Raw genomic sequence first — 13,342 nt, 5'->3', positions numbered from 1 at the left:
ATTTACCCCTTCACCTGGTGTGACTGTCATGCTCTACTTTGACACCTGCTCACTGGCCTGCAATCAGGAAATCTTCCAAGGTAGAGATCTTGGGCAATTATAAAGCTTATGTTCTGAGTTTTCCTTCTCTCAGGGATTTTATTCTTGTGCCACCGGTTGTTTGAAGACTGAAAACTCTCTCCTCATGTTATTTTATTGAGTAATATTGCTGCTTATGGTGGTAAGCTACTCTGCAATCACCAGAAACAGAAGTCGATAGCTATATTTTAAATATTGATGTTAGATATTTAATTTTTTAGGTGATATTTACTGTCACTTAGAATAGATTTAATTCACTATTCATTACTTTTTGCTCATTGCATGTCCCTATGTGGGGTCTGGAATCCACATATTTAAGATGTGAGAATAATTAGATATAGTTGGAAAACTAATAATGAGTGTACCTACAAATCAGAGAAATGGGACTAGATATTCCACACCAGCTAGGGATAGGGAAGCTTCTTGCAAGTATTGGTATCTTTGTGTCAATCACCAATGGTGCCTCCTCCAGAGAAACCAATTACACAAATGTTCCCCTTCTGGGGGATTTAGTTGCAGAAAATAACTCTTTGTGTGGACCAAATAAACCTTGCCCCAGGGCACAGGGTTTATAGATTTGAACACGGGCTGTGGGACCAAACTGCATCACCTTAGGCTGGCCCTGGTTAGGGCCTTGTCCTTTGGAGATCACATTCAGAGTGTAGACCTTAATGTTGATGAGGCTCTGTGTGCCCCACCCTGTATGGCTCATAGTGCACAAATCAACTACCCCCAAGCGGCTCACTTCTGCAATAAAGAGACCATATCCAGTACTTTTGGAGAACGATGATCTTCAAAAAAGAAAATTTTATTTTTTTACATGATGAACATTTTAGATAATAAGTAAATTTTATAAAAGAAAGTAACCTAATCCACAGCTCAGGTATAAAAAGTTCTTAATGTGCTGGGCTATGTCTACTGAATCTATTGTTTAAATATGTCTCAACTTTAAGAATATCAGTATTATAGCCACCTGAAGATTTAAAGGGGGAGGCTCTCCTCTTCAACTTTCAGAATTAAATGAAAACTGGTTGGTCCTTCCTATCTTCTTAGTCTTGAAGACCTTGAAGGAGAGATAAGAAAGACACAATGAGATCCTAACAGTTGACATTAAGTTCTGCTCATTTTTCTCCCTTCCCCCACACTTCATGTCCTAATAGTCTCCCATAGTCTCATCTCTCATACTCTTTCACATCTACTGAATTTCAGAACTCATTATGCTGTTTCACACCTTTGAGGACACGCATGTGTCATTTTCTTGGCTTAGAACTCTTTCCAATGCCTTTATTTTGCTGAGAAAAAATAGTATCTAATGCAGATTAATTTCTCACTTTGTGTTGGGCAGTGAGATAATGTATATGTATTGTCTCACTTAGCTTTTAACCAACCCTATGAGATAGAGGCTTTGACCCTTTTGGAGGACCAATTAAGCTGTTTCTCCAATACCAGCCAACTAGTGAGTGCTGAAGCCAGGATTCAAATCAGGTCAGTCCCATTCAAAGCCCTGCTCTTGACCACTATGTGAAATTATTCCCCTGCCCTCCTAATGTCTTCAAATATTTTATTATTTAGCACTAGTATCAAATCCTTTTGAAATCTATATGAATGTCATTTTCTCACATCCTTTAAAAAATCCTCCACTTACAAACGAACACAAGAACATTGTGTTTTCCTCCCACCTGCTAGACTCTATATGTAAGAAGATAGAAACTGGTGCTCTCAAAACCCAGACAAAATTATTTGCCTTTCTGGAAAACTAATGTTTCTCCATCCAGCTTCCACCTGGATGAAGCTGTGATTTCCACATGTGAGTTTCAGCTTCTGGTCAATTATTCTCAGTTGAAAGCAGAAAAGTCAAAGTTTGTCTCCTTCCTCACACTTGATAATGTGCCGTTTTCCATTCCCCACAACATCCATCTTTCCTGTATTATCCTGTATTTCATAGATTATGTTCTTCTTATTTACTTTTTTCTGCAACAGAAATTTAATATTCAGTGCCTGAAAATATAGTAACCTCCATATGTATGAGAAAGACCCTTGTGACACAGTAAACACAAGTTATAAAAAAGCAGTTAGGTGTGGACCAAAAACCACAGTTACAGAAAGACAGAGAAGATGAAAAGGCAGAGGGCTATGTACCAGATGAAGGAACAAGAAAAAACCCCAGAAAAACAACTAAATGAAGTGGAGATAGGCAACCTTCCAGAAAAAGAATTCAGAATAATGATAGTGAAGATGATCCAGGACCTCGGAATAAGAATGGAGGCAAAGATTGAGAAGATGCAAGAAATGATTAACAAAGACCTAGAAGAATTAAAGAACAAACAAACAGAGATGACCAATACAATAACTGAAATGAAAACTACACTAGAAGGAATCAATAGCAGAATAACTGAGGCAGAAGAACGGATAAGTGACCTGGAAGACAGAATGGTGGAATTCACTGCTGCGGAACAGACTAAAGAAAAAAGAATAAAAAGAAATGAAGACAGCCTAAGAGACCTCTGGGACAACATTAAACGCAACAACATTCGCATTATAGGGGTCCCAGAAGGAGAAGAGAGAGAGAAAGGACCAGAGAAAATATTTGAAGAGATTATAATCGAAAACTTCCCTAACATGGGAAAGGAAATAGCCACCCAAGTCCAGGAAGCGCAGAGAGTCCCATACAGAATAAACCCAAGGAGAAACACGCCAAGACACATAGTAATCAAAGTGGCAAAAATTAAAGACAAAGAAAAATTATTGAAAGCAGCAAGGGAAAAACGACAAATAACATACAAGGGAACCCCCATAAGGTTAACAGCTGATTTCTCAGCAGAAACTCTGCAAGCCAGAAGGGAGTGGCATGAAATACTTAAAGTGATGAAAGGGAAGAACCTACAACCAAGATTACTCTACCCAGCAAGGATCTCATTTAGATTTGATGGAGAAATCAAAAGCTTTACAGACAAGCAAAAGCTAAGAGAATTCAGCACCACCAAACCAGCTTTACAACAAATGCTAAAGGAACTTCTCTAAGTGGGAAACACAAGAGAAGAAAAGGACCTACAAAAACAAACCCAAAACAATTAAGAAAATGGTCATAGGAACATACATATCGATAATTACCTTAAACGTGAATGGATTAAATGCCCCAACCAAAAGACATAGACTGGCTGAATGGATACAAAAACAAGACCCATATATATGCTGTCTACAAGAGACCCACTTCAGACCTAGGGACACATACAGACTGAAAGTGAGGGGATGGAAAAAGATATTCCATGCAAATGGAAATCAAAAGAAAGCTGGAGTAGCTATACTCATATCAGATAAAATAGACTTTAAAATAAAGAATGTTACAAGAGACAAGGAAGGACACTACATAATGATCCAGGGATCAATCCAAGAAGAAGATATAACAATTATAAATATATATGCACCCAACATAGGAGCACCTCAATACATAAGGCAACTGCTAACAGCTATAAAAGAGGAAATCGACAGTAACACAATAATAGTGGGGGACTTTAACACCTCACTTACACCAATGGACAGATCATCCAAAATGAAAATAAATAAGGAAACAGAAGCTTTAAATGACACAATAGACCAGATAGATTTAATTGATATATATAGGACATTCCATCCAAAAACGGCAGATTACACGTTCTTCTCAAGTGCACACGGAACATTCTCCAGGATAGATCACATCTTGGGTCACAAATCAAGCCTCAGTAAATTTAAGAAAATTGAAATCATATCAAGCATCTTTTCTGACCACAACGCTATGAGATTAGAAATGAATTACAGGGAAAAAAACGTAAAAAAGACAAACACATGGAGGCTAAACAATACGTTACTAAATAACCAAGAGATCACTGAAGAAATCAAACAGGAAATAAAAAAATACCTAGAGACAAATGACAATGAAAACACGACGACCCAAAACCTATGGGATGCAGCAAAAGCGGTTCTAAGAGGGAAGTTTATAGCTATACAAGCCTACCTAAAGAAACAAGAAAAATCTCAAGTAAACAATCTAACTTTACACCTAAAGAAACTAGAGAAAGAAGAACAAACAAAACCCAAAGTTAGCAGAAGGAAAGAAATCATAAAGATCAGAGCAGAAATAAATGAAATAGAAACAAAGAAAACAATAGCAAAGATCAATAAAACTAAAAGTTGGTTCTTTGAGAAGATAAACAAAATTGATAAGCCATTAGCCAGACTCATCAAGAAAAAGAGGGAGAGGACTCAAATCAATAAAATCAGAAATGAAAAAGGAGAAGTTACAACAGACACCGCAGAAATACAAAACATCCTAAGAGACTACTACAAGCAACTTTATGCCAATAAAATGGACAACCTGGAAGAAATGGACAAATTCTTAGAAAGGTATAACCTTCCAAGACTGAACCAGGAAGAAACAGAAAATATCAACAGACCAATCACAAGTAATGAAATTGAAACTGTGATTAAAAATCTTCCAACAAACAAAAGTCCAGGACCAGATGGCTTCACAGGTGAATTCTATCAAACATTTAGAGAAGAGCTAACACCCATCCTTCTCAAACTCTTCCAAAAAATTGCAGAGGAAGGAACTCTCCCAAACTCATTCTATGAGGCCACCATCACCCTGATACCAAAACCAGACAAAGACACTACAAAAAAAGAAAATTACAGACCAATATCACTGATGAATATAGATGCAAAAATCCTCAACAAAATACTAGCAAACAGAATCCAACAACACATTAAAAGGATCATACACCACGATCAAGTGGGATTTATCCCAGGGATGCAAGGATTCTTCAATATACGCAAATCAATCAATGTGATACACCATATTAACAAATTGAAGAATAAAAACCATATGATCATCTCAATAGATGCAGAAAAAGCTTTTGACAAAATTCAACACCCATTTCTGATAAAAACTCTCCAGAAAGTGGGCATAGAGGGAACCTACCTCAACATAATAAAGGCCATATATGACAAACCCACAGCAAACATCATTCTCAATGGTGAAAAACTGAAAGCATTTCCTCTAAGATCAGGAACGAGACAAGGATGTCCACTCTCACCACTATTATTCAACATAGTTCTGGAAGTCCTAGCCACGGCAATCAGAGAAGAAAAAGAAATAAAAGGAATACAAATTGGAAAAGAAGAAGTAAAACTGTCACTGTTTGCGGATGACATGATACTATACATAGAGAATCCTAAAACTGCCACCAGAAAACTGCTAGAGCTAATTAATGAATATGGTAAAGTTGCAGGTTACAAAATTAATGCACAGAAATCTCTTGCATTCCTCTACACTAATGATGAAAAATCTGAAAGAGAAATTATGGAAACACTCCCATTTACCATTGCAACAAAAAGAATAAAATACCTAGGAATAAACCTACCTAGGGAGACAAAAGACCTGTATGCAGAAAACTATAAGACACTGATGAAAGAAATTAAAGATGATACCAACAGATGGAGAGATATACCATGTTCTTGGATTGGAAGAATCAACATTGTGAAAATGTGTATACTACCCAAAGCAATCTACAGATTCAATGCAATCCCTATCAAATTACCAATGGCATTTTTTACGGAGCTAGAACAAATCATCTTAAAATTTGTATGGAGACACAAAAGACCCCGAATAGCCAAAGCAGTCTTGAGGCAAAAAAATGGAGCTGGAGGAATCAGACTCCCTGACTTCAGACTATACTACAAAGCTACAGTAATCAAGACAATATGGTACTGGCACAAAAACAGAAACATAGATCAATGGAACAAGATAGAAAGCCCAGAGATTAACCCACGCACCTATGGTCAACTAATCTATGACAAAGGAGGCAAAGATATACAATGGAGAAAAGACAGTCTCTTCAATAAGTGGTGCTGGGAAAACTGGACAGCCACATGTAAAAGAATGAAATTAGAATACTCCCTAACACCATACACAAAAATAAACTCAAAATGGATTAGAGACCTAAATATAAGACTGGACACTATAAAACTCTTAGAGGAAAACATAGGAAGAACACTCTTTGACATAAATCACAGCAAGATCTTTTTCGATCCACCTCCTAGAGTAATGGAAATAAAAACAAAAATAAACAAGTGGGACCTAATGAAACTTCAAAGCTTTTGCACAGCAAAGGAAACCATAAACAAGACGAAAAGACAACCCTCAGAATGGGAGAAAATATTTGCAAATGAATCAACAGACAAAGGATTAATCTCCAAAATATATAAACAGCTCATTCAGCTCAATATCAAAGAAACAAACACCCCAATCCAAAAATGGGCAGAAGACCTAAATAGACATTTCTCCAAAGAAGACATATAGACGGCCACGAAGCACATGAAAAGATGCTCAACATCACTAATTATTAGAGAAATGCAAATCAAAACTACAATGAGGTATCACCTCACTCCTGTTAGAATGGGCATCATCAGAAAATCTACAAACAACAAATGCTGGAGAGGGTGTGGAGAAAAGGGAACCCTCTTGCACTGTTGGTGGGAATGTAAATTGATACAGCCACTATGGAGAACAATATGGAGGTTCCTTAAAAAACTAAAAATAGAATTACCATATGACCCAGCAATCCCACTACTGGGCATATACCCAGAGAAAACCGTAATTCAAAAAGACACGTGCACCCGAATGTTCATTGCAGCACTATTTACAATAGCCAGGTCATGGAAGCAACCTAAATGCCCATCAACAGACGAATGGATAAAGAAGTTGTGGTACATATATACGATGGAATATTATTCAGCCATAAAAAGGAACGAAATTGAGTCATTTGTTGAGAAGTGGATGGATCTAGAGACTGTCATACAGAGTGAAGTAAGTCAGAAAGAGAAAAACAAATATCGTATGTTAATGCATGTATGTGGAACGTAGAAAAATGGTACAGATGAGCCAGTTTGCAGGGCAGAAGTTGAGACACAGATGTAGAGAATGGACATATGGACACCAAGGGGGGAAAACTGTGATGAGGTGGGGATGGTGATGTGCTGAATCGGGCGATTGGGATTGACATGTATACACTGATGTGTATAAAACTGATGCCTAATAAGAACCTGCAGTATAAAAAAACAAACAAAACAACTAATACTAAACTTTCATTGGGTTATTTGTATGGAAATATGTTAATATAAATGTTTCAGACATTACATGAAATTTCTAAAAATCTTATATTTGTATTTGTATGGAAATATGTATGGAAATATGTTAATATAAATGTTTCAGACAGTACATGAAATTTCTAAAAATCTTATATTTGTATTTGTATGGAAATATGTATGGAAATATGTTAATATAAATGTTTCAGACATTACATGAAATTTCTAAAAATCTTATATTTGTATTTGTATGGAAATATGTATGGAAATATGTTAATATAAATGTTTCAGACAGTACATGAAATTTCTAAAAATCTTATATTTGTATTTGTATGGAAATATGTATGGAAATATGTTAATATAAATGTTTCAGACATTACATGAAATTTCTAAAAATCTTATATTTGTATTTGTATGGAAATATGTATGGAAATATGTTAATATAAATGTTTCAGACATTACATGAAATTTCTAAAAATCTTATATTTGTATTTGTATGGAAATATGTATGGAAATATGTTAATATAAATGTTTCAGACATTACATGAAATTTCTAAAAAAAAATAAAAATAAAAAAATAAAAATAAAAATAAAAAAATAAAAAAGCAGTTATAGGCACGGGTATGCATATGGCTTTGGCAAGGTCTTCTCTGAGAACTTACTTTTCATTATCTTGATTTTTTATTTTTGCCTTTCTTGTTCTAGATGTTTTCTATCTGGCAATTCTAGAACAGTGAGTTTTCTTCCTATTTTCTACTGCTTCCACCTTAAGGGCAGCTTTGTTTCCTTAAAACAACTGGAATCAGGGAATCAGAATTCCCTGATGGACATTTTTGGCTCCCCTCCTTATGCAGAAATGAATGAACATTGACTATAACTTTTCATTTAATAGATTATAAAAAATCTATATAACAGGTTAGGTTCTGGTAACTCACTAATTTTTTTCTCTACCTTCTCCATTTATTCACTCTTCTCCAATATCTTATTTCCATTGATGTAGTTCTCACAATTCACACTCTATATGTCTCACTCATGTAAGCTATGACTCATCAATTCTATAATTGCATTTATAGGCATGGTCTCAAAGATAGTGTAAGAAAGTAATGGAGGTAAATTAAGGGGCTATCTTAGGAGACACTTATACAGGTTTATGAAGCAGTCAATTATATAAGATGTAAGATGAGTTCATAGAAGTCTGTAAATTTTAGGGGGGATTTAAGGTATCATACTCTCTAGTACCCTGAATTTGGAAATTGATGTATCAGTAAAACTCTCTATGCCTTTTTTTTTGATAAATAAGGGAATTAGATTACCATATTTTCCAAATACCATGCAATACGATATTTCTTCAATTAGTTGTTCATGAATAACTGATTAAATGAATGAATAATCTAGAGGAGACAGCACTGAATTGTTATATCATTTGCCTAACTGTTGAATGTATATGCATTCAGGAGAATACAAGCCAATCTCTTTATTACTCTGGATGCATGTCGCAACCAGAATTCAATCTGAGTAAGGCAATCCATTCTTCAAAGTAAAAAGAAAGTGATGAATTTGCGGTGGAGTTCTGAGATAAAATTATTAGAATGTGCATATTGATTTATACCCTGCACAGTCCTTGTTCATGGTGTCTGAGACCAGGTAATTATAACTGGAGAAATGACAAGGTTTCTTGGTGAATCTTTTCAAGGACTTGCTTGGAGGTATCTTGGGTAGAAGAATGCTAACAGGCCACCCAATCCCATTTCCTGTTATGTGGCAGACTTGACCACCTATCTCTAGTCAAGAAAGAGAACTGAGAACTGAGTTCCAATATTCAGTCAGTAAGCAGAGCTTGGCAAGTGAAGACATTCAATTTCAGACACTGATCGAGAAAATGAAAAACAATTTTAAGAGATTACCTGATATAACATAAACAACTCATACATAAATGTTCCCGACGCTTGCTTGAGAAGACTATCCATCTTGGGAGTTTCTTTTGCTCTTTTTACAATGCTGTTTGGAACTTCAGACTTTTGATCAAGACCAACTTCAGACACAGATGATGCTTTGTTTATCTCCAGGATTCCTCTGCATTCAAAGTAATCTGATATGGTAATGACCTTCTGCTTTGTGAATTTCTCTTTAAGGTTGGTGTTAAAAACCTTCACTTGGAAAAACTGACTTGCAGTAACCACTGTAGCATGAAACATTGTATTTTTCCCCCCTTCTGGTGACTCATATTCAAATGCCTCTGCTGCTTTCAGTACCATCATTGTCATTGGGCCCTTTTGTAGAACACTTCTCCTGGCAGTTACTTTACTTTGGATCTGCGTTTTCTGGTTCTGTGTTGGACAGAAACAGGAAAATAAACTTACAAGTTTGAGCAGGGAACACAAAGTCTCTTTCTCTGAGTGAAACCTCAGTCATAACATTGGGCCACACAACCTTCCTAAATATTTGGACCTGGAGTCAGGCTAGAAAGGAAGTGCTTAATGGAAAGGAAACAGTAATGAACTGGTAAAGCTTAGTATAAGGTAGCAGACAACAGGAATAGAAGTTAGACTATCCATTATAAACAGAATAATCTCTCTTAATTAAAGCATGATCCTCAGCAAGAGCAACACAGAGCCATGGAGGATGAGAACATTGTCATGAAACATTTGAGGGATAGATTAAAATATAATAATAAATTCAAATATGTCCTCTACTCACTTAAACGACTAAAGAAAATAAAAAGAGTAAAAAAATAACTAAGATAGCATTGCAAACAGAGAACGGTGCCTACCACAAACCACAAACATTAAGGGTTTTCAAGTATCACTAGAGTACCCGGGGCCATTGTGAGGATTCAAAATATTGCCTCTTCCGAAGAAATAATAGTCTGCTACAAGTAGTGAGAAAGACATGTAGTGGCTCAGAATTCCCTGTTCTAAACTGGCTCAAATAAAAGATATTTGATTAGAACCATGTCCTCTTCGGTGTATCCACAGTATTTCTCAGTGGCTTGGATGCTAACAGAAAAACAGAGGACAGGTTTGTTTACCTCTAATCTCCTTTCTCCACAGTGGCCTGATTTGATTGAGTTGCAGCAGAATACTTTCATAATGGGAGAGTTGCCTGATCTGTAATAGGAAGTATGGGAGGCAAGCGGTGGGGGAGGGGGGTGTCATGTATTCATGAAAGATGGAGTCAAGCTATCTACCTCCACAGACCAGAAGTTCTTAGACTGGTCTGACCTGGGATATTACACATGGTGATCACCTGTAAATGATTGGACTTTACCTGGATATGGCTTCTCATCAATGTGACCAATTTACCATGACAAAGGAAACATCTTTGCCAAAGCAAGTTAATCAATAACAATAGTTATATACAGACTAACAATAGTCACTGTGAAATGCACCTGTTACTGACTTGAGGAAAACTTGGAAAAGAGAAACAGGAAATGTGTACCTCAGGTGGGTGAGTGGAGGATGGAGTTGATGATCAGGCCTCAGGAGGTGGAGGAAGGCCCACGGTTGTGGGTGTGTTGGTTACTGAAGGGTACAGAGACTGAATCTGCTCTGGAGATGCCTTATTCCTTTTTGTTCCAGTCTCTTCTTCAGTTTGTTTTTTTTTCTTTTCTGAAAGTAGTTTAATTTCTCTGTTAATGGTTTTCAGTATTAAAAGAAGCAGAACATATTTTCATTACATTGTAGTAGGTTCTATTTATATGAAATATGATGTCTTTGAAAACTCCAAGTAGTTCCAACCCACCACCAAAAGAGATGGCTGGGGCTTCCCTGGTGGCGCAATGGTTAGGAATCTGCCTGCCAATGCAGGGAACATGGGTTCGAGCCCTGGGAAGATCCCACATGCCGCGGAGCAACTAAGCCTGTGCCCCTACTGAGCCTGTGCTCTAGAGCTTGCGCTCTAAAGCCTGCGAGACACAACTACTGAAGCCCCCGCACCTAGAGCCTGTGCTCCACAAGGAGAGAAGCTACTGCAAAAAGAAGCCCATGTACCACAATGAAGAGTAGCCCCTGCTCGCTGCAACTAGAGAAAGCCTGAGTGCAGCAACGAAGACCCAACGCAGCCAAAAATAAAATAAATAAACTTATATATACGAAAAAAAAGAGATGGCCGGTAGGTAAGAATGGACATATAGTTGCATTATAAAAGGGATGGTTGATTCACACAGACATGTTACTACTCCAATCACCTCTGTGTCATAATGGGAAGAGCACTGTTCCTAGAATTAGAAAATCTAGGTTTATGTAAGCACGAGCAAGATGTGTTTTCAATCCAACAGTTAACATCATCTTTATAATGAGGATGATGTTACCATATCTATGTCACTTAAATGTTTACTGTATTTTTATAGTGCCTCACTCTTTTCCTGTCAAAAAGATGATCCATAATTCCTCAATTTGGTAAATCTGAACTGTTGGAATATTAATAAGGAACCAAGTGCCTTAGCAGAGTTCCTTCTGTGGGACTACAAGCTTACCTGAACCATAGGATTCTTCTCTACTCTCCTAGGTGTCAGAGCACTACTTGTGGTAGGTGCCGGTGTAGCAGAGCCTGTTTCTTTCTGCTTTCTCTTTTTTGCTGAATTTTTCCTTTTTTGTCTTAGTTTGTAACTGATATAAAAACAGAGACTCAATAAACCCAGAGCAGCTGTTTGAAGAGAGCTGAAGCAGTTTCAGTGTTATTTCCCCTCAGCTTCTGCTTGTGGGTCTAGGTGTGCTTTTGTCTACCTCTACTGCATTCACCATCCTAGCTGCAAGGGGGCCAATAGTAGTAACACAGGCAGGGAGACTGTCTCCTGCTTCCTCAATTGTTTTTGTATTGACTCCCTGTGCAGTGTTCCTCCTGTCCTCTGGATTCCCATGTACCTCAATTAAACCCTTTCCCTACCCTGTTCTCCTATCATGTCCTTTAATAAAACCTAAGGTTTCCATGATGCTGACTGCTTGCTCATGTTATTTAAAAGATCTGTTAAAATTACAGAAGCCAGTGAAAGCAACTATGATACAAGTTGATGAGGTGACAAAATGGTGATATTGGTCTTTGGATTTTTAAAAATTTTCATTTTGCCTGGTGATTTTACAAAAGTTCTTCACATCTCAAAGAGGTAGTTTTTTATGTTAAGTACTGCTCCATCTTTATTACTAGAAGGAATAATAACCATGGAGCAAATAGTCTTAATAGAACAGACACATTAATTGGTTAAAGGTAAATGTTATTTTAAATAAACCACAAATCTTAAATTATTATTTTGTCATTTTCTAACATTTCTAATGTACTGCAAGTTTCAACTTCTCATCCATTTCCTCTTTCTTTCATTTTTTATCCTTACCCTAAATACAACCTCCAACATACAGACACTTTCCTTTATAGGAAAAGATTGCCCTACATTGTCAAACCTGTTGGCTGCTGCAGTACTAACACTTTCATGGCCAATGAGTCAAAAATTGGGAAAATAATATATTAACTATGACTAAGGTGTTGTACTAGTTAAGATTGGGGAGGGCCAGAGAAGAGCGACTGTGGGTGGGATCTTCTGCATTACCTTTTAGCTTCTCCTTTCTAAGTTCTTTTACAAGGTCTTTAAATGTTTCTATGTCTTCTAATACATCTATTAGTTTGTTGACAAAGGTAGCACCTGGGAATTTTTTTTCCCATCACATCAGCAGTCTGAATTTTGTTGTATTTATCTTGCTTTTTTCTAGTCAGTTTTAAATCCTGGGCCAGTAAAGACTTAATCATGCTAAACTGATAATCATTCATGTTCTGTAATCCTTTCACCAAAACAATTTTCTTGTATTCATTTACCATGTCTCAAGTTATGGATGACCCTACAAGAGAAAAATAACATACAATGTGACACATTTATACAGACAATTTAAAAGACTGGTTGTGTCTATGTGAGTGAGCGGGCCATGTGAAAGTGCTGCCCTTGGGTGTATGTGACAAAGAGGTACTCTTCACTACCAAGTGTGTCATTTGGAAAATGTGCTGAGAGCTGCTGCTTTAGGAAGACTTAAATTGTTTTTCCTTATTAATGATGCTAGTTGAGTTGGATCAGGGGTGGGTATGGTAGAAGGATGCCTGGAAACAGGACATTTTTACAGTGTTTAAAATATGGGTTGTATAGTGTCAAAGTCCGTGGTGCTCC

The 13,342-nt window shown here is 36.8% G+C and overlaps 1 protein-coding gene across 1 annotated transcript; it reads right to left on the bottom strand.

Annotated features, from left to right (window-relative positions):
• Positions 1–1,081: 1,081 nt before the first annotated feature.
• Positions 1,082–13,002, bottom strand: MNDA (myeloid cell nuclear differentiation antigen). Its single transcript, XM_057555731.1, is given in 6 exon segments — positions 1,082–1,141; positions 1,861–2,049; positions 9,102–9,524; positions 10,636–10,805; positions 12,737–12,845; positions 12,847–13,002. Coding segments are annotated over 6 exon segments (1,107 nt in total).
• Between the last annotated feature and the right edge of the window lie 340 nt (positions 13,003–13,342).

The sequence above is a fragment of the Balaenoptera acutorostrata genome, chromosome 1 (genome assembly GCF_949987535.1).
Source record: "Balaenoptera acutorostrata chromosome 1, mBalAcu1.1, whole genome shotgun sequence".
Taxonomy (NCBI): domain Eukaryota; kingdom Metazoa; phylum Chordata; class Mammalia; order Artiodactyla; family Balaenopteridae; genus Balaenoptera; species Balaenoptera acutorostrata.
The sequence above is the reverse complement of the archived record's forward strand: the minus strand, read 5'-3'. Positions and strand labels throughout refer to the sequence as shown.